Below are 21617 nucleotides of genomic sequence, written 5' to 3' on the forward strand. Positions count from 1 at the left end.
AAAAAAGCAGATGAAGCCCTTAATTCAATATAAAAAAAAAGTAAACAATTTAATCCACCTTTCAGAAATCCTGAGTGAAAATCAGGTACAGCACTACTGTTCAGATTAAAATACAATGTAGAACCACTCAATTCCTCATTGGCTGATGGGGAGAGAAGTCTTCAAGTCTTCATAAGGGCATTCCTCAATCAGAGCTGCTGCATGGTCCAGTGCCTTGATGTTCCCCAGAACTGTCACAATATCGACTACAAGATCCCTGGGAGAAGAGAGACACTGTCATTGCACGATTCCTGACAACCAACTGGTTCCACGGTGGCAGTACCTGGGACTGTAGTGTAGAGCGTATTACCTGTTTCTGGGGTCAGCGCTGTGTTTACTCAGTGAATGCGCAGTCTGAAGCAAGTGATTGCTGAAGTTCTGCAACTGGGGAATAGAAGACCTGGTGTCCACTGTTGCAAACCAGGGCTTTGGAAAACAGGCAGCTACCTACAAAACCAGCAGAACAAATGCTATGCTGTAGTGTTTCAGACATTAGTTAATAACATTTGTATGGAAACTAATCAGTCTGATAATCAATCTTCCACTTTTGCAAGGGTTAATTAGACGCTAAACGGCAGTATTCCTCCAGAACAGAAGAACGATAGAGAAAACTCTCAGGCGGGATACATGTTGGACGCCTGTGGTAGGGAGTCACCAGTGTGGTCGACCACACAGGTGACTCCCTACCACAGCCGTCCAACATGTATCCCGCCTGAGATTTTTAGCAATACATATTTTTACTGCATTGGCTTGAACACATGAGCTAGTAGCCCAACAGGACCACCTTCACCACGGTTATCAATCTGATCATGCAAGATAATATTTGGCTAAGAAATAAATACATGAAAAGGAACCTTTTTGCATCTTTCCACATTGTCCCCGTCAGGCAGGGTGTTCATCAGAGTCATCATTATGTAGCGGTTCAGGAGCTTGTCTAGCCCCAGTTCCTTAATGGTGTCTTCTGGGACCAGGCCGTCCCACAGGGTAATGTTACCTAGAAGCTAAAACAGAACAATCTCAGTGCTGCGAACAAATACTCGAGTCCTCATACAGTCCGACTGTGCCTCTGGCTGAAAGACTGCAGAAGCTCAAGACACTGATGCTGCAGAGTCACTTTTAACTTGACCCAATTTCACGGTTCTAATTATTGATTGCTGTTTTGTACAGATATAGTGTAATCATTCTATTTACAGTAATACAATGCTGTTCCTTACCTTCACAGCTGAGCAGAACTGTTGATTTAGAAACCTATACTGGGGAGAAGTCTTGTCTTCTACAAACCTGTAGAGTGAAAAATAAGACGGACAGATGGTCTTTATAATAAATAGACCAATAAGAGAAGAATCAGAGCAGATGGATACCAGTAAAAATAAATTTAAATATTTGTGATGGCTTATTTTTCGATATTAAAATATACACAGGTTTCGTTTTTACAGATCTAAGTGTTAAGGACCCATTTACTTGATTAAAGTTAGAAGTACACTGATAAATGTTTGACTGAAAATAAGATGTAGTATAAATTATTCAGCGACCAGATGAAAGAAGAGTTCGACCGTGACCGTATACTTACTTTTTAGGATAAATTGGGATAAACACATCTTCATCAACTGAGCTTCTCAATCTTAATACAACTGCATTCACAAAAGCCTAGTGGGACCAAATCCAGAGAAATTCAAATATGTTTAGTTGACCTAAGCAACATTTAAAATAAAAACAGATTGGCGAAAAACATAGGATCTGTGACCCTGCAGTTCTTACAAGGAACTTCAGGAATTCAGTGAGAAGCAACTTAGGAAATAGGTTAACTGCTACTAGTTAAACAAATAATGTCTCAAATCAACTCATTCAGAATCACCTGGAAGAAAGAGGGCCTGTGACACTTCATGACTAGCCATGCAGAACCGACAGGATTTCAGACTGTTCCAGGGAAGCACAAACCTGGCTTGTTTTTTTCAGCTCGCTGGTGAGCACAGAATAGTCCTCCTGCAGTCTCCTGCACAGATTCACCAGACACTCGGTTTGTTCTGAGGACTGAGAATCCCAGACATTCTCCACAAAGCCTGCATTGAACAAGATGAAGCAGCGCTGAAATACACAGTAATATGGAAACAACACCGGCGCAAGGGGCTGGAGACCTTCCCATAACCCATCTGGGATGAAAGCTGGGGGAACGGACCTTGGATCTTGGGAAGGATGGTTTTCTCTACAATCGAAGGCAGAGTCTTTATATCCGCAGCCTCGGGCTCTTCATATCCTTGACCGTGGCAGAATTCCTCCACCGCTGGGTACCACGGATATGCCTCAAAATCTTCACCCTCGGCCTGAACAGAACATGGCAACGGCAACACTCAGACTTTTAAAACAATACCATATATCTTGAAGCAAAACCAAAGGAATTTACAGAGATTTTAAGTAAGATAGAAACCTAAATATTTATTTCATGTAAAATACAGATACAAATTACATATTTGTAAACAAGGCCCCCTGTTTAGGGTCATGGCAGGTACCTTGAGGGGATTCCAACCAATCAGCTGATGTCGGATTAAGGGTCCCAGCAGCTTGGGCAGACACAGCCCGATGTAAGCACTGTAGTAGGAGTCAGGAAAGCGCAGTTTCCACTGATCAAATTTAGACAGGATTTTCTTGACATCATAGAAGTCCTCCTGTACGTCCTCAAATATCTCTTGAGACTTGCTTAGTATTTGACCTGGAAAATATAACATGCAGAACTGAGTAAGGGATATAAGACAAGGCCCCTGAAAAAGAGCCAGACACTTGTCATACCTTTCTACAAGTCTACCTTTCTACACTGTTCTCATTAGCAGTATAAGTGCTGATCAGAGGAGCACAGTGGTTATCAGAGCTGCCCTACTGCTGTAGCACCATACCTCTCCTGACAAGGAGCTGCGTCTGCTCCTCAGACTGGGTCTCATTGCTGCGTGCCTCCCGGTCAGGGTGAAGCTCCTCAGCGCTGCCCTGCTCCTGCCCTGGCCTGCCAGGACCTCCATCACTGAAGAACAGAAGGGTGCGTTACAGAACTGGTCTGATTCTTATTGGTCATATTATTCTAAATATCATATTGTCAGAGAATAATCAAAATGCTGGATATATAAAACGAAAACACCATACACATAATGTGATCTAGATTCTGATGTTATGGATAATATTCAAATTAATATAATTATTAAATATAATAACAAGGGAAGATTAAATAGTACAGAAACAGATGGGGGAAAAATAAGCCAGCTGAAGAATTGCAACTGGAACTAACTACAATAGAAAGTGGCCTCTCATGTACATTCACAACTTGTCACAAAACCAGCAGAGACCCTCAGCCTCACTCCAAGGCAGTAAGCTATAAACGAGGGCCTCAAAAACATTCAACTTGCCTCTTTTCCTGTGACAGGCCATTCTCTTCATCTCCATTAACACTTCCATTTTTGGATGCATCTGTATGATAAAGAAGGGATTTAGAAAGCTCCACAGGAATACATATTTGGCTCCCTAATAGCTGAAAGGATACAGAGGCAAGAACATGTTAATCTGTCCTTCTCCCAGTAATTTTCCAGAGGTGAAAATTCACTCTAACGCAGCAGGGGAAAGTAGAAGCACTAAGTCACATCTGCTCATAGAATGACTGACTCCAGATGATCATGCCCAACATGGAGACCTCTGTCTAATGGAATTGCCAGTGATGCAAGAACGGCTCTTAGTATGTGAAGTAATAAACCACGTCTTTGTGTCACACGGCAGGCCTCCCGCCACGCCGGCCGGTCCACACTCACAGGTGAGCTGCTGAAGGGAAGAGGCCTGCTCCCTGACTGCCTCCCTCCTGATACTCCACAGAGCTTCAGCCCTTTCTTTCAGCAGCAAGTGCAGCTCCGCTTCCACTCGGTCAATGATCACAATCTGAAGAAAGCAAACTGCAGAAATTAACATAGAAGAATTTAAATATGTACCGTGACCTGATGTATTTTGAGACTGGGTGTGAGGTTAAAGGGGATATAAAAGGGAAAACTAATTAATCAAATGTACATGTCATGCTCCGGGAGAACATGAGAGAACTCTGACTGCCAGCTCCTTTCCAATAGTCTGCGCATCCAAGTTGCTCCACCTACCTTGTCAGTAAGACAGTCCACCAGATTCTGGACATACAGCTTCATGTCTTTATAGAAGCGGTAACACTGATCAGCAGTCGTGTCCTCCAGCTGCTGCAGGGCCGCCCTGGCGCTCTCCATGTCCAGCTGCATTCTCCGGTGCTCAGCCTCGTGAGCCCGATGCACCTCCCTCAGGGACTCCAGCCTATTCAAACAGAGCCACTGAACTGCACTGTCACACCACATCACACAGCTTTCAATGGTTTATACGTTACACAACTTATTCCACACTTCCCTAAAAGACAGAACCCATTCCCAAGGATGGCATGAAACACTGTGGGACAAGGCTTTGAATTATAGCTTATTAAGCTACTTGAATCTTAGTATACATGCAGACAGGACATCATATTGACAACAGCATGTTGATGGGTAGAAATGGTAACTTCTGCATGTAATGTTTAATATAAATGTGTAGTATAAAGCCATTTATGATACCTACTTTTCTGTAAGTCTTTTCTTTATAATATCCAGACTCACAGGACAAAGGGATGCAGAGGGATCAACTTTCACTTTCACTTGCTTCCCCACCACAGGAGCCACCACACCTTTCTGGAGGAAAGGGATCAAGTGAAAGATCAAAACCAACAGAATGGTTATCTTTCTTCAATACAACACTTTCTGAATTTGATTTATCTGGTTACGAGAATTATTTCTGCAGAAATATACACAGGATCTCTATAGCAAGATCTCTTAGTCTTACCCAAACAGCACAGTTACTGAAATATATAAAGGACAGTTGGCACCGTGAAGGACATGAAATGTGTTGCAGTCTATAGTAACGTAATCATTTTTCCTGAAATAACTTGAACTTCTAACACATTTGTACTTGTTAGCAGTTTAAACTGGTTTCTTTGGTAAGCTGTCTGGAGACTGGAGCAAAGGGCTGATAGTTGAAACCCTGGAGACACAGTTTTTTGTATGTGTTTCAATGGAAAAGATTGAAACAATAACCACTTTATATTACATCTGGCCTTACACATGTGTAAAGGGTGATTGAGGAGCGTTACAATGGGAACTAAAAGAGAACGCGTTCCCACCTGAGGTCTCTTGATTCCTTTCCCGATCTGTTGTTCCTCCCAGAGATCTTCATCTTCCTGTCCGTATGAGCTCTCACTGTTACTGTCACTCCCACCTAAAAAAACCCACAGACACCGCAGGAGACAAAACAGTGTCAGTCCCCACGGGTCAAATGAACAATCAGGGGTGCTAAGAAGGGTTAAGTTTATCGAGAATGGACTGCAGTTGCAGCCGACCACTACCCTCACCTCTTTCGCCCATCTTTTCAGCCATCCTCTGCCTCAGGGATTTGGGTTTGGGTGCAAAAGGGATTCTGCGCTCGTGATCATCGGGTTCATCCTCACTGTCCTCTACCTCCTCCTCCTCCTCACCCCTCAGCTCTGCTCTGCCGCGCTGCGTGGTATCCAGAGGAATGTAGTCACCCCCTGTTCTTGCCAGCTGGCGCCGTTTCCTCGCAGCCTGAATCTGCCGAGAGTCGGGGATGTCATCTGTGCTGAACGAAAGCCAGGAGCAGGAGCAGGAAGAAATAGGCAACTCATGAGCAATACAGATCTAGACATGACAGAAATGGATACGCAGGGAGTTTGACTTCGATCCCTGGCTTATACAAAACCGATTCCAATGTAAAATCTTGTTTTCTGGAAAAGCATGTATGCTTGGAAAAACTGAAGCGACACTCGGAACGCATACTGGACAGTGGGACACTGGACAGGAAAGAAAAACACCAGACTTAGCAACAGTGTTTCAAATCATCGACTGCTGACAGACCTGGGCCAGTGGTTCGAGAGCTGGATGAAGCAGAAGTCTCAGAGGATGCATCACCATCATCTCCATCAGAAGATCCTTCTCCTGCTGCCTCAGTTAGCTCGCATGCCGTCACGGGGACGGGACTCCCCTGGCCTGTAACACAGCATTGTATCAAGCGTGGCATAACGTTGATCTGTGGAGTCTAACAGAAACTGTATAATTGAAATAATCCGGAGAGGAAGGACAGCTGTCCATTAGAGTTCAGTATTTAAGAAACAATTTAAACTTGAAACACTGGCAGTTCTCCAGTTGTGGTGTGGAAGTGATTAACTACACTCTGCTCCTGTGTCTGACCTGTGTACTGTGTCACTGCAGCAGGATTGCGGTCTTGCTTCAGCCTTGCCTTGAACACCACAGCCCTGTCAGTCAGTTTCTTCACTTGAAAGCCATCTCCGTCCACTGAAACACACCAGCAGAGCAGAAAGGGTTGGCATTGCTGGGTTACTGCTATAAGGACTACACCCATAATGATCCTTACACGGCAGTGTTAGGGCTTTCTGAGACAATGCTCACGTTGCAATTGCGACTGTACAGTTTATTTTTGTTGCCCAGTTTTGACAAGCATACATATAGACACGTCTTTGAATACTTACAACCACCACTGTACCCGTGACTATTACTGATAATAATATTAAGCTTCTACGAAATTATGGACACTTTTTTTTCTACTAAATAACCAACGTACTTGCATTAAATGAAATAATATTGCTATATAGCTCATTTTATTGGGCTCCGGTGAACAGATACGTCCCTTACGGTTCACTGTATGTGAAGACCACAAACTTGTGGGTTCAATGAAAGAGCGCACATTGGATATACACCTTACCCTCTTTCTCATCGGCAAAACTCAACAGATTTGTCCTATTATTTTCATTTTTCGAAGCAGTGTCGATTATCGTTTCATCCACCGTCGTTTCCGTGTCATTCTCGTGTAAATGTTGCTGATCTTCCTCGGCGTCAGATCCCGTCTTTGGTTTGGGCGAGTGCCGCAGCGAGCTGCAGGAAACTCCGCGGCTCTGCTGCTTTGGCGGTGGCGGGGAGGCCGAGACCTGCACCTCGGCGTTAGCCTCCTCTGTCCGCTCATCTTCCTCGCTCGATTCGTTTTTCCTCCTGCGGAAGTTTCTTCTTGGTTTCTTATTAAACATCAAAATGTGAAATTACACACACCTTCACTGACGAAAACCAGGAACAGATTCAGGACTTTAGAAACGGAGAGCACTGCCTACAAGGCGACACTTGTGTTTTTGTTTAAGCAATAAAAACATAGACTAATTAACAGTGTAATTAATTGTAAAAGTTCAACTCATCCTAAAATACAGTTATTGCAAAGGCATAAAATCATTAGAAACGCTATTGCCCGCCTACAACCCTAATACTATTCAAACTAGTATAGCTACTCCATGCGCATGCTCGCCCGGTGTGTTATGGGTTTTGTAGTCTTTGCTGCCAAAGCAATAATGTGTGTCTGGTTATAACCACAGATTTAGAGGGACTAGTCGTGGTTCTGTATGCAGGATTCAGATTTATAACGGTTTTATTTGCATATTATTTTGAGTGCGTGTACGAGTTATTTGAACGTTTCACATTTGTTTGCAGTTTATTTATTTTCCTTGTTTTTTCTCGTTTTGTGTTGCTTTTGGAAATGATTTTATAAAGCTGTTAGCTATTTGTTTTCACTTGTGTGCACTGTACCTGTGGTGAAGGATTCTAAAGGAAATGTATTCTTTGAATTGACTGACTTATACCTTTGCTGTTAAGATTTTTACTGCCTGTATCTGCTGCTATTTGCAACTTAAGTGCAATATTCTTATTTGGATGCAATATACTCGGTTTTTTAAATACAGGAAACTATTTAGTTTTTGAGTCTCTAACACAGATCTAGAGTAACTAGGGGTTACTAGTTATAGAGTGGCTCTATGACTACTACACTACCTGTATTTATTTCCTGTTTGCCTAGCCCTGTAACCTTGAAAGTGGACTTAACCCTTATCTAAGTGAAGCATTTTATGATGGAATTCAGAGACGGGTTTATTTGGGAAAATCTACACACTTGTAGTTAAGAGATATAAATAATTGAAATGTTATAAATTCACCATGACTTATATATTATTTTAAAGCTTATAAGATTAAGGTTATTATTCTTAACGTTGTTGTTATTTATTGTTTTATTTTTTAATCAGGATATTTTTAAACATGACAAAATACTAAAATAGCTTAATATTATTATTATTAATAATAATAATAATAATACATTTTAAATCCGCCTACCCTCCAACTCCCAAAACATAATGCAATGAAAAGGCAATGTTATGTATTTTGAATTCCTGTCATTCTTCAAGTGGCCAGTACCCAAGTGCCTGCAGTTTTTGAATTTACTTAGATGGACTTGAACCTTTATCTTCAAAAAAACATGTAATGAATCTAAGTGATTTTTGGTGTGAAGTACAATTGCGTTATATAGCATATCCAATGCAACTGAAGCCATATGAGTTCGCAGGGTTAAGATTTTGCAAAACACATGCAATTAGTCTAGTTTCAGCTTGAAACATGTGCACAATTAATGTATAATGGGACTCAATGCCATATTTGATGGACTTGAAGCTTTATCTTAAAAAAATAATGAAATTCATTAAAAAAAAGGTATTTAAAAATATAAAACAAATGTAATAAAATACAATTTTATATTTTTTTAAATGCAAACTCTTTACTACAAGAAGTGTCTATGCTTATGTTGCCAGCTTTACACTGCTACGATTAGAAAAATTATTATATAAACTGTTTTGTGTGTACAATAATATAAAAATATATGTGTACAAAATAAACCACTATTACGTATTTATTGTTTTCACATTTTAAACACGGAACGTTTTCTCCCATCAATTCAGCTATGGGGGGATTTGTTTTCTGGTAACACCGCCCCAGGATTTGAGTGAAGCGAGTGAGTGTCAAGGTGCTCTGGACAGAAGTTACGGCGGAACATGTGCAATAGACTTTAAGAAGTTGTCGATAAAGCTTTTGTTGGGTAAGTATTTTGAATGTGACTAAAACATAATTGTTAACATAATTGTGCATAGTTACCTCCAATGATTACCCATTTGAAATCCGCGGTGGTAATGAAGCTGTGAAGGATCTGCATCCTGGTCAGGGAAATCTCGACAGCACAAGAAACCAGGGTCTGTATGATTATATTATTAGAGCCAATAACATGCGTTCGCAATGTCCGACCCTTTTAAAGGTTGAAAAAAAGGTTTGACCTGCACCATTCAAGGCACACAGGTTAATACAAACGTGTTGCACATGTACCAGTCATCTAAGGTCGATCTTACAGTTTATTTAAAGGTTTATTCATATTAGAAATATTTGCGAATTAGTGTTAATTTACGAATACATCTTACGTTCTACACATTCGAGTTACACGTATTCGCATGGTTACATGCAAGACAATTTCCTGATTCTAGGTAGCTACATTTAACAAAACTTAAAACGCTGAAGTAGTGCCACCACCTACATAAATGAAAATAATTGAATGAAAACGTGTTTTGAAATATGTGACACGATTCGCACATGTTGTGTGCAGCTTTGTGGGGAAACAACCAAAGGGGGGTGGGGGTAGAGAGAAGAAAGGACAAAAAAAATAAGTTGTATTATCCTTGAATAATCACTCTCATAAGGGGGATAGTTTAGGACAGTGCTGCCCAAACCCAATCCTCAAGGGCCCCTAGCCAACAGGTTTTATATGTGACCTTTAATTATCAATTTCTTAACACCTGTAACCATTTCAGTGTGATCAATTAAGCAGGTGATTTGTTAAATTAAGTTATGTAGAGATTTGGTATATAGAAAATGAACTACCCTTTTCAGCCCTCAATAACTTCCATCTGATCCCAGTCTCTTGAAATTAGTGTGATTGATAAAAGGTACTGTTAGGGGCTCTCCAGGACCGTGTTTGAGCACCACTGGTTCAGAGAGTTGGCATTCGCTGCCAGGTTTCCAAGTATTAAGTGCTTGAAACCAGTTGCTGTTAGTTTTTTATTAGGCTTTCAGGCATGAGATGCTGGAAACTTTTATTGTTTTTTGTTAGGATTTTTAAATGGCCAAGCCCTGCAAATGCAGGCCACATCTTGTTATTGTTCACGGGCCTTATTCACAAAGCTGACGAAGTGTAAGACTGGCTTTAAGTTGCATGTCTTATTCATAAAATAGTCTTAATGGCATTTTGGTCTTAAGGTGAAATGTAATGTTTTTTCATGCACTATTAAATCTCAACCATGCTCCTGGATGACCCCCTACCCTGCCGGTCTATGTTCAAACTGAGCTCCCAATGACATAATTGAACTGTTAATTGAAGTAACAGTTTGCTTACATTTGACTAATTGTGTAGGCCTATCTGATAAAAAGTTGGTTCCTTAATAAGATAAGTTCCTTATACAATTTCATACTTAACTTAAAACCCCTCCTGTTTAAAATAATGAAAAGGCTCTGATTTAGTTAAATTAAGGGTTTGATTAAGTAATTGGAATAAAAACCATCAAGGTAAGGAGTCCTCCAGAACCAGGGATGAGAACCACTGTGTTAAATGTAAACCTGTAAAGCGCTCTGTGGCTACCCTGCAAAGGGCGCTATACTAAATAAAAATTGATATCACAAAAGTGTTGTAAATGATAAATAAAATAATTATCTTCCAAAATATGTCTCAAAAAGATATAATGATATTGCCTGTCTGGGATGGAAGGTTTTTAGACATAGCTTGTTTATTGCAGCATCTGTGCTGTATAGGCCTACCTCTTGTGCCACTATATTTATTAATTCTGCAAATGTATGATGTTTGGACTCTCACGTCACTGCTTTCAAACCACTGAATCAGATCCACCAGTCCCATGCCATGTGTCACTATTGGGGAGGGTTGAGATCTTACACTTCTCTCATCTTTAAGCAATAGCCCTAGTCCTTTACCATTGAATGTATCTATTTATTTTGTGATGATACAGCCGATTCACTGTTGAGTGTGGTCCAAAGATGAATTGCAAATTGTTAAATAAATTATACATGTGGATACTGTGTGCTTATGCTCAATGAAATGCGTTTTGGTTGCAATGTCTTTGATTCCATGTTTAGGTCTCTTGATTCTTCTGTTAAAACATCAATTTATTCTATTACCATTTATACTCATCAGAATTAGTTTTTATTTTTGTAATAAGGCAAAGCATAATGTGTAGATTTCTTAGTTGTGAAATTGATTTACTATAACTGGATTGGCTGCAAGTTCAGCTAGAGCATTGCAACAGAATTGCAATTGAAAAAAATGAATAAAATGCATGGCCCTATTTATAACCTATTTTAAGATTTGCTCGAAGGAGATTGATTTATCAAGGTTGCCATTGACTAACCAAAATATCAGCTTTTAATACTCAAATCAATTCACGTTACCAATGTTGTAAAGAGTACAGCTCTACCGCCATCTTTTGGATAATTATGGAAATTGAATTGCAGAACATGCAGTCAGCTCCAAAAGTCATGACATTTGTCAGACTTCTAAACACCTGAATTGCTCTGTTGAAATTGGTTGACATAGGTTACTTGGTATGGGCGCCATATTGCATTAACAGCACATATTCAAGTATTTTCTCCAAAACTTCTTGTTCTATACTACAGGCACTTAGTACACAAGTTTGGCTTATGGTTTATATTTACATTTTTCAAATGAATTGGATTGGAACCATGGTTTGGCTGCCATGTGGCATCACTTGACAATCTTCTCTAGAACTGTGAAGTTCACTGAAGCTTTGTATGAATTACACTGCTACATTGCTCTAAAAAACATAGTTTGAGCCAAGTTGCTAATTCACAGCCAGTCCCAAACTGATAATTAATCATAAAATGGCTGCTTTTGACTAATATGCCATGGCAAACACTATAATGTAATGTTCTACATGTAGGTTACACAACATTATGAAACAAACAACAGCACTATAACATTTATTAGAGATAGTTTAATTAAAGTGTCAGAAAATATTAGAATGGTCTGCAGGTGTAGGTGTGAAGGGTAGCAGAGACATACATGTTCATTTCTAAGATAATGTTGCCATGCATCTTTTTCTTTCATTACAGAAGTCATTCCTTCAAGATAATCTGACAATGCTTCTGAGAACAGCAATATCTAAGGTTCCTAAGTCTACCAGCCTCCACACCAAGGTAAATATATGTGCTAGATCACGTTGGTGAATTTACATTTGCGTATTTACATTTATATATAGATGCCTTATAGCCTAGAAATGCAATAAACATTTATTTTTATCCTATCACACAACTTCCAAATTAAAAAGGTACTGGAATTTGTAGACAATGAATTTAAAATAAAAACTGAAAAAGCTTGTCTGGATAAGTATCCACCACCCTTGTAATAGCAATCCTAAAATAGCTCAGGTGTAAGCAATCGCCTTCAAAATCACTAACTTGAGTGTAACTTGATATTTTAGTGATTCATGTGATTTCAGGATGCATTCATCATTTCCTGTAGGTTCTCTCTTTTGTGTAGTCCTCTCTGGGACAAAGTTGTAGAAAGGCACAGATCAGAGGATGGGTATACAAAAAAATCAAAGGCCTTGAATATCTCTGAGTATGTTAAAGATGATTTTTAAGAAGTAGAAGGTGTATGGCACCACCAAGACCCTGCCTAGATTAGGCCATCCCTCCAAACTGAATGACCGAGCAAGAATGAGACTGATCAGAGAGGCAAGGTAACTTTGCAAGATCTACAGGCTTTTGTGTGCACGTGACCACAGTATCCCAAGCACTCCACAAATCTGGCCTGTAAGGTACTCAAGAAAGCACACCTTGAATTGGAAGTATGCAAAAGATGCAAAACAATATTACAGCTGTGTGCTGTGAGAGAAGTGGTTTTGAAGGCAAACTCAAACCTAAGGTTGCAGATTTCAAAGAGAGGATAGAATGTTTTAAAAAAATACACCTTTGTCCTAATGTATTTTTATTTGTATTTTTTTCAAGTATACACAGTGTTGGAAGATCAGAGTTCAAACATGGTGCACATGGAGAACACAAGAAGGAATACATAGAGGTTTGTATTTTAGATGCACAATTCTTTGAGATTCTTCTTAGTTGGACAAATTTAAATAGTCTGTAATGATAATCTGAAACAATCATTGCATGCACTCCCTCAACACATGGGTTTTGCAATTGCACTGTAGTTTATCAGACTGTAGGAATACTGAAGTCTTGTTAATTCTCCTAAACCTGCATTTGCCATAGGTGTTCTTGTACAAAGAAGATCTTAAACTTTATTTAGAGATGTATATAAACAATGATTAATGACTGTGGATACATTCTCCAATTTAGTATATATGGAATGGGCTTATTGGTTCTGTTTGTGCTTATATTGTGTTTAGTTCCATAACCCTTTACCGGTTTCTTAATTTGGGTAAATTCAGACATTCATACAGGTAACCTATTTCATGTAATGGCTAGTTTTAGAAAACAATCATTATGAGAATTTCCCACTGCCACATTCAGCAAAGGTTGATCAGACAATTCTTCAAACATATTCCCAATAAATCATAATTGAAGACTGAATGTGACAAACATGGCACTTTAAAACAGTGACTAATTAAAGGACAGCTTTCAAAGTTTCTGAAAAGATTTGTTTATATATGCATATATGTGTTGGAAGGAGCGTTGAAGTATTTCTGTTCAATTAAATCGTATTGGCAGCTGTTAACTTAAGTGTTATCTTCGTCAGATCCATGGTGGCTGTCATGGTGTTTGAGCATGTGATGTTTCATAACATGCTGACTAGCTAAACATTTTAGATATTGGAGGACATTTGTCTTCCTTGTGGTAACTCGGGTAATAATTACATTCAAATTCAGTGGTCCCTTAGCCACAGAATAATAATAATAGCTGTGTAGTGGGTTTATTTATACAGGAGTAGTAGGTTAAAATTAATATTTATCATATTACAGAAAACCAAGTGGCCTGACTCAGACTGAAATGCTGATTTACATGGGGGTCCTGTCCTAACGACAGTCTAATAGAAAACACATTCAATCTGTAATATAAACCAGAAAGAGGAAAACGGAAAATTAAGAATAATTAGGCCCATAGATTAAGGCAAAGGAGTACAAAATATGAAATTATTGATTGCATGGCTGAGTGTGTTCAATAAATAATGTCTTGTTGTTTCTTCTGAATATCTATAGCATTGGAGATGCTTTTATGATAACTAGTAGTAAGTTGTTTGTCATCAAGATGTACAATTGGCTAAACTCTGCACTGTGAAATGAGGAAGTTTAATAAAAGTAAATAAACACCCTCATAATAAGGTCACAAAAACAAATCCATTTAACTTTGAAATGCGTTATATTAAAGCAATACTTTTTAATAATCATGGTTTTTATTGACTTTATTAACAAGATATTTTTGTACTCCCAAAAAGGTCATATGAATCTGATTCTTCCAGCCATTCTGATTAATTTCCCATTAAGACTTTTTCTGAATTTGCACAGTAATGGAATGCATTTCAGTTCTAAAATTATAGCCAGTCTTGTGCTTTCTAAAAGGAAATTTAATCTATTAATATTAATGATAACTGGCCAATTGACCAATTGGTGTCACCTCATACATCTCACATTTTTCACGTCACATTGTAACACATAAATTGGTCTTTTGTAGCTAATAATGGCGTGAAAAGGGGACACTTTTTTAATAATTTATTGTTGGTGTGCTTTGGATGTAATATAACAAAAGACATATGATAGGCGCCTGCCAAAAGTGAAAAGCCAAGATTTTTGTTTCTATATTTTATATTGTTTTATATTTTTTATTTTATAATTATTCATTTATATTTTTATTCAAAATAAATTGGTAAGTTATCCACACCACAGAACTGGGTTCAATGAATATAATATAATTCATATCATATACATTGCTCCACTTTCGACAGCCAGCTAAAACCACAGGCATTTAGAAAAAAAAAATCCCCTTTCCCCTTTGTAAAATGCCCAGGGACATGACATAAAGAATCTCCTATGAAGGTTTTGGGGTTCAGAATGAATAAAACAAAAATATCCAAGCCACACAAATCATGTTGGTTATCATTACTACAGAATAATCCTTTTACATTAAAAAAGTGAGACATTATTTAAATACAATTTATTTATCAGATTATTTTTTACAGTGCTATGTTTTAGTGAATGCACATTTTGAAGAGAGATAATGAGAAAACATGTCATTTCACAGCTGCAATATTATTATTAGACACCAATGAACATAATTATGTATTTTAATTATAATTAAACAAACAATCAACCATTTTAGAATCTGCTTTTGTTGTCCTTTAACCAGGTTCAATCTTTACATTTTTACAAGTTAACTCAGATTTCAACAAACTGAAAATATATAATAAAAAGACCTATACTTGAATAAACATTTTTTGTTAAACTAAAATAAATATGTATTTTTATTATAGAAGATGTCAAGTCAGTACGTGGAGTGGTCTGCCCAGATATATCCAAGTAAGTGTAAATCAAACATCTCAGTCTGTAAAATCTGTTTAATTCAAGGGTACAAAAATGTGGACCTTAATTTCAAGAAGGGTTTTATTCTTTATCTTGTATAAAAAAAATAAAAAAATAAAGTATATTACAGTATTATCTTGCTACTGGCAACAGATTATTTGATATGTTAATTTGTTATATTATTAAGTTGGTGTGTTTACTAATCAAATAGTTCAGTATTCAATAGTCACAGTGCCTACACTCAATTAACAAAATCTAAAATAAGCAATTAGCTTCTGATTTAATTTATCTTGTTATTTGTGGATTAATATAAGATTTAATTCTAAGCAAACATGTTTTGGCCAATGCTGCCTTCTGTATTTTTTATAATTAACAATCCAATAACTAAACTAATTTACCATTTTAGAATTCTGTACCACGTACATAATGGTTTAAATTTAATTAGTCAATTTTTAAGATAATATGATACTTAATAGAGACATAAGGCTACACCAAAACAGAACCCTAAACCGCTCCATCCAGTGCAAGGGAAAGAACAAAATAGTCTTTAGTCTGTTTTTTTATAGGGCTTCAGATTAGATACTTCTGACATCATGAGGGAAAAACGTCCAAAGTTTAGGAGTGTAGCTTTGAAACAATCTTGCACCAAAGGAAATTGTCCTGAGAGAACACAGAGTAGGTTTGCATCAGCAGAGCATAATTCTCAATTAAGAACATAGTGCTGTATTAATTCTGCCAAGTAAGAAGGTGATAGACCACACAAGTACCTTAAAAGTATGCAAACGTTTATTTTTTGTGAACCACAAGCATCCAGTAAAGGCCTACATAACAGGGGAGTTTACTTAGAGTTAAGATTGTTTGGTTACCACACACAACCTTCATTTGATAACATCTAACTGAATGAAATCCAATTTGTTTCATCCAGTGTTAAAATTCCCAACCAGCACACATAGGCCATAGAAGCAGCTCCAGAAAACTTAGATTCCATCGAGATTCATAGTTGGATGTGAACTGCATACATATGTTAACCAGTTTCTATACTTTTGCAAAAGTTCCCCCAGTGGCAACATATGAGTAAAAAAAGGATAGAACCCAGAATGATTCCCTGAGGTATACGAGAAATCAATTCAGATGAGACAATCTTGTGAAATAATTGAGTTTTGAATAGCTGTAGAAACAACCAGTGTACCTAATCTCCTCCAGGAGTTGTAGGAGTAAATATGTTTGTAGTTTGCATGTTTGTGTTACTCAAGATGTGGAATTCCATTTCATTAGTTGGCCACAAGTTGATAACAGAGTACCATGTGACCAGCACATATGGTTTTCATTGACAATGAAGGTATCACAGGCAGGGTTTACATTATCACGTGTAGTTGTCTGGCAGATGAAAATATCAACGGCCAAAATGTCCAGTGGGAAATGTGCCAAATAAATAAATACAGGCATACATAGATTAATAGCATATTAAATAGCCTAATATTGTGTGACCTATAAGATATGTTGCCAAGACAACAGTGAGCCTCTGCTCGCTGTCCCAGTAAGACATCACTGAGAGTTTGGTCATGTGACTCAGCGAGATGCAGTGCTGATGATGACAGCGCTGCGTGGGCACGGCGGGTTGAAATTTCACACGGCCTGTGAAACGGTCATCAGGTAATTCGGGAAATCTATCCCAACTGGCAAAGCTGGTAAAGATTGCCAGCACAATTCCTGTGTCCAGTGTGCCTGCAAAGCGTGGATTCTTACTCCAGAACAGGATAAAAACAGCCCTGAGAAGCCGCCGCCTCACTCAATTTATTACATGAAAGTTTTACATTTTTAGTCATACTGTATTGAGAATAATTAATTGGTTACTTTCCTTTGCTTAAATATAGACAAAGACCAATTATCTACAGTAACATTGTTAAATGCTAAGATATATTTACAAATTGTACAGTTATGTTTGAAATGTGGTGTACCTGGAGTTGTGTGAACTTAAAATCAACTGAGGATGGCTTATGTCAAAAAATTTTTGTCTATATATTTATTCCAATTGACAAAATACAATACATTCCTGGTTTTGTAGTCTGTTTTATTATTTTCTTTTGGCATCTCTGACTGTTGAGTTAAGTGGTTTATTACTACATGCTTTTCTTTTCATTTAGTCTTGCCACTAATTTTGAATTATGAGGGTTTGAGTATTTGTATTGGCATCATTGTTTTGTTTTTTTCCCCTTCAGAATCCGGAATATTGGCATCATGGCACATATTGATGCAGGAAAGACTACAACAACTGAAAGGATGCTGTACTATGCAGGATACACCAGGGCGCTTGGAGGTGCATTGAGTTGTATTAAGTTTTACATAAAAAGATCAATCCAATTCTCAGGCATGCCTGCTCCATTTTCTTCTTTTAACAGAGTGTATTAAACTCACTTCCCAAATTTATTATTCTCCTACCAGGCTACTCCCCTTGATTACATTACAGCTAGGTACAGTCTAAATACATCATATGCTTATTTAATTCCTCATTTAACCTACCTTAACCTCTAAAATTACAACATTGTCAGATGAAACACTCCCTTGATTAAACTATTCCTGCAAGGACAACTATCAGATCAGAAAAAATGCTGTAAAGTAAGAATGCTTTCAAAAATAGACATGTTAATAGGTTATATTTATCAATTAACTAAATACAAAGTGAGTGAACAGAAGAAAAATCTACATCAAATCCATATTTGGTGTGACCATCCTTTGCCTTCAAAACAGCATCAGTTCTTCTAGGTACACTTGCACACAGTTTTTGAAGGAACTCGGCAGGTAGGTTGGCCCAAACATCTTGGAGAACTAACCACAGTTCTTCTGTGGATTTAGGCAGCCTCAGCTGCTTCTCTCTCCATGTAATCCCAGACAGACTCGATGTTGAGATCAGGGCTCTGTGGGGGCCATACCATCACTTCCAGGACTTAATGACTGTCGCTGTATGTTTGGGGTCGTTGTCATGCTGCTGAATAAATTTGGGGCCAATCAGATGCCTCCCTGATGGTATTGCATGATGGATAAGTATCTGCCTGTACTTCTCAGCATTGAGGAGACCATTAATTCTGACCAAATCCCCAACTCCATTTGCAGAAATGCAGCCCCAAACTTGCAAGGAACCTCCACCATGCTTCACTGTTGCCTCATTCGTGTACCGCTCTCTAGCACTTCTGCAAACAAACTAATATTTCACATTTTGACTCATCAGTCCAGAGCACCTGCTGCCATGTTTCTGCACCCCAGTTCCTGTGTTTTCATGCATATTGAGTCACTTGGCCTTGTTTCCACGTCGGAGGTATGGCTTTTCAGTTGCAAGTCTTCCATGAAGGCCACTTCTGACCAGACTACTCCAGACAGTAGATGGGTGTACCAGGTCCCACTGTTTTCTGCCAATTCTGAGCTGATGGCACTGCTGGACATCTTCCGATTACGAAGGCAAGTAAGCATAAATCGTCTTTCATCTGCAGTTTCCTTGGCCGACCACTGTGTCTACGGTCCTCAATGTTGCCCGTTTCTTTGTGCTTCTTCAAAAGAGCTTGGACAGCACATCTGGAAACCCCTGTCTTCCTTGAAATTTCTGCCTGGGAGAGACCTTGCTGATGCAGTAAAACTACACTGCTCAAACAAATTAAGGGAACACTCAAATCATACATTGGATCTTGATGAACGAAATATATTAAAGATCAAAATCTTTACTGTACATTGTGTGATTCGTTGAGGCTGTTCTAACTTGCGTGAATTTCATCACGGCAACTCATAATGTGACTCAGCAGTGTGTATGGCCCCCATGTGCCTGTACGCACTCCAGACAATGTCTGGGCATGCACCTGATGAGACGGCGGATAGTGTCCTGGGGGATCTCATCCCAGACCTGGATCAGGGCATCAGTGAGCTCCTGGACAGTCTGTGGCGCTTCTTGGTGGCGTCAGATGCACCGATACATAACGTCCCAAAGGTACTCGGTTGGATTCAGGTCTGAGGAACGTGGGGGCCAGTCAATGGCATCAATGCCTTCGTCATCCAGATACTGCCTACACACTCTGGCAACATGAGGCCGGGCATTGTCCTGCACCAGGAAGAACCCAGGGCCCACTGCACCAGTGTAAGGTCTGACGATGTGTCTGAGGATTTCATCCCGCTACGTAACAGCAGTCAGGGTACCGTTGGCTAGCACGTGGAGGTCTGTGCGACCCTCCAAGGATATGCCTCCCCAGACCATCGCTGACCCACCGCCAAACCGGTCATGCTGGATGATGTTGCAGGCAGCATAACGTTCACCACGGCGTCTCCAGACTCTTTCACGTCTGTCCCATGTGCTCACCTGCAAAGCCATTCCCTTTTTGGGGGTTGTCTTGCTGTTGCCTCTCCAGTGCACCTGTTGTTATTTTCATTTGCACCAAAACAGGTGACATTGATTCACAATCGCATAGGCTTCCTAACTGGACAGATTGAAACCCCGAAGTTTAATCGACTTGGTGTTGTAGCATAAGGTACACTTATAAATTTCAATTAAAGAAGTGAATTTATAGTATCACCTTATCACGAATCCTGGAATCTTGTAGAACTCAATTTCTGTAATAATTGGATGCAGACACCAATTCCAAAGATATAAATTGTCAAATTTATTCAAAACAAAGACTAAATGTAGCACTACACTAATTATACAAAAGGGAAAAACTAATTAAAATTCAACTCTAGATCAACAAATCAAAGACAAATCAAAGACAAATCACTTCCGTGACCAAATCAAAGACCATGGGATCGCATATGATAACACACAAATCGTTAAACAAAAAGGTTATAAACACATTGACTACAATACCGGTTAGTAAGACGAAGGTGAGTCTCTCATTAGTATTGTTAGTCAGACATTAAATAACTACGCAGGTTAGTATTTAATGTCAGGTAACTTCTCGTTATATATATATCAGTCTCATTTACGTTTAAGTGCCGAGAAAGATCCTATCATTACTTGTTACCACAATTTCCCTTAACTGATTATTATTCAATGATTAAGGATAGGCAGGGCCACCAATAATCTAATGTCTATTAACTTGTGTCAATTTCAGACTAAACAGTTAAACAGGAATGAGAAGATATTTCTTGGCGTTGACAGATTTTATTTCTAAAATTATCAACAAAACAGTTTAATGCAACACACATTTATATTTAAGAAAAACTAAATGATATTACACATTCTAGAGTTATGAATCACAGATTAACATTTCTAATTGATTTCTCAAATGTCATGAATCATGAACTCCAAACTGTTAAACTTATCTGAACTTCGTCGCAGAGAGGCCTCTCTGTCTTCGGGCTCAGATAACAGCACACGGCACGAGGTCCGTGTGGTTGGAACAAAGGCAGTCCGGTTCGGCTTTGTCCAAGAACTTCCACTCAGTCGATGCACCTGGAAGTTGGGGTTTCGCGAAAGTAGAGTCTTTTCCAAACAGATTTTCCACTGGTTTGAAGGCTCCAAGGTTGTGCACAAAATCTTCTTGGCAAGCAGGGTCTCTCACCGTACTTATTTGAAGACAAAGTCTTTGAGGAAAGCAGGGCCCTGTTTGTTCCAAGGGTCAAGTTTCTTAAGACTCAAATAGCTATTTAAATGACTGACACTTTCGTATACAGTCGACTTGGTTGGTTTCTGGTTCCGGTTCGGGCAACAGAGCTACAGGTTGAGCTGTGGCAGCGAGTTTCTGGTTCAGGTGAGAGAGAGAGAGAGAGAGAGAAAGCCATGCGCTGTTCCTTATAGTCTGTCAGATCAATAGGTGATTGGTTCTTGAATTTTTGAGATTGGATTTCGGATTCAGCCCCCAGTGTCCTATTGGAGGGGGGCTTGATTTATGACTGATGTCAATCCATGCCATCTTTTGGAAATGCCGGTTGGCCCGGGTTCGTAGCTCTATGTCGGGATTTCGGCTCTCGTCCACTTCAAAGAGTTTTTATCACCTACAGGCCCCTTTCTCCAGACATCTCACAGCAGGACTCCAAACCATTCGGCCCATTCTCGGTGCCATCCTCCCCAAAACTGTCACTCTGATGCAAA

At 39.0% G+C, this 21617-nt stretch overlaps 2 protein-coding genes across 3 annotated transcripts in view; one reads left to right on the forward strand and one right to left on the reverse strand.

Annotated features, from left to right (window-relative positions):
• Positions 1–23: 23 nt before the first annotated feature.
• gcfc2 (GC-rich sequence DNA-binding factor 2) lies at positions 24–7429 on the reverse strand. The gene is made up of 18 exons (XM_066698740.1): positions 6847–7429; positions 6315–6419; positions 5982–6113; positions 5462–5701; positions 5234–5328; positions 4636–4745; positions 4158–4341; positions 3825–3948; positions 3429–3489; positions 2928–3049; positions 2547–2746; positions 2216–2360; positions 1978–2099; positions 1610–1686; positions 1254–1320; positions 894–1040; positions 350–486; positions 24–256 (listed from the first exon to the last, which is right to left on the reverse strand). The coding sequence occupies exons 1-18, from the start codon at positions 7163–7165 to the stop codon at positions 136–138; spliced, it is 2508 nt and encodes an 835-aa protein (XP_066554837.1). The 5' UTR covers positions 7166–7429; the 3' UTR covers positions 24–135.
• A 1493-nt stretch (positions 7430–8922) lies between these two features.
• gfm2 (GTP dependent ribosome recycling factor mitochondrial 2) overlaps positions 8923–21617 on the forward strand; it is a 32183-nt gene continuing 19488 nt past the window's right edge. Inside the window, exons 1-5 of one of the 2 annotated variants that reach the window (XM_066698763.1) lie at positions 8923–9042; positions 12129–12212; positions 13026–13095; positions 15502–15547; positions 17770–17867. In XM_066698763.1, the coding sequence (XP_066554860.1) occupies positions 12156–12212; positions 13026–13095; positions 15502–15547; positions 17770–17867 (271 nt within the window). In that variant the 5' untranslated portion in view covers positions 8923–9042; positions 12129–12155. The remainder of the gene's footprint in view (positions 9043–12128; positions 12213–13025; positions 13096–15501; positions 15548–17769; positions 17868–21617) is intronic. The other variant, XM_066698775.1, reaches the window with a different exon arrangement.

Source organism: Amia ocellicauda, chromosome 1 (genome assembly GCF_036373705.1).
Source record: "Amia ocellicauda isolate fAmiCal2 chromosome 1, fAmiCal2.hap1, whole genome shotgun sequence".
NCBI classification, from domain to species: domain Eukaryota; kingdom Metazoa; phylum Chordata; class Actinopteri; order Amiiformes; family Amiidae; genus Amia; species Amia ocellicauda.

What these genes read in the sequence shown, in the direction of transcription:
- gcfc2 (XM_066698740.1), bottom strand. Translation starts at nt 7,165, where the DNA reads ATGTTTAATAAGAAACCAAGAAGAAACTTCCGCAGGAGGAAAAACGAA. An exon ending in TTCCCTTCAGCAGCTCACCT is followed by an intron (nt 3,490 to 3,824) that starts GTGAGTGTGGAC and finishes TTTATCATACAG; the next exon opens with ATGCATCCAAAAATGGAAGT. An exon ending in ATGTGGAAAGATGCAAAAAG is followed by an intron (nt 487 to 893) that starts GTTCCTTTTCAT and finishes CTGGTTTTGTAG; the next exon opens with GTAGCTGCCTGTTTTCCAAA.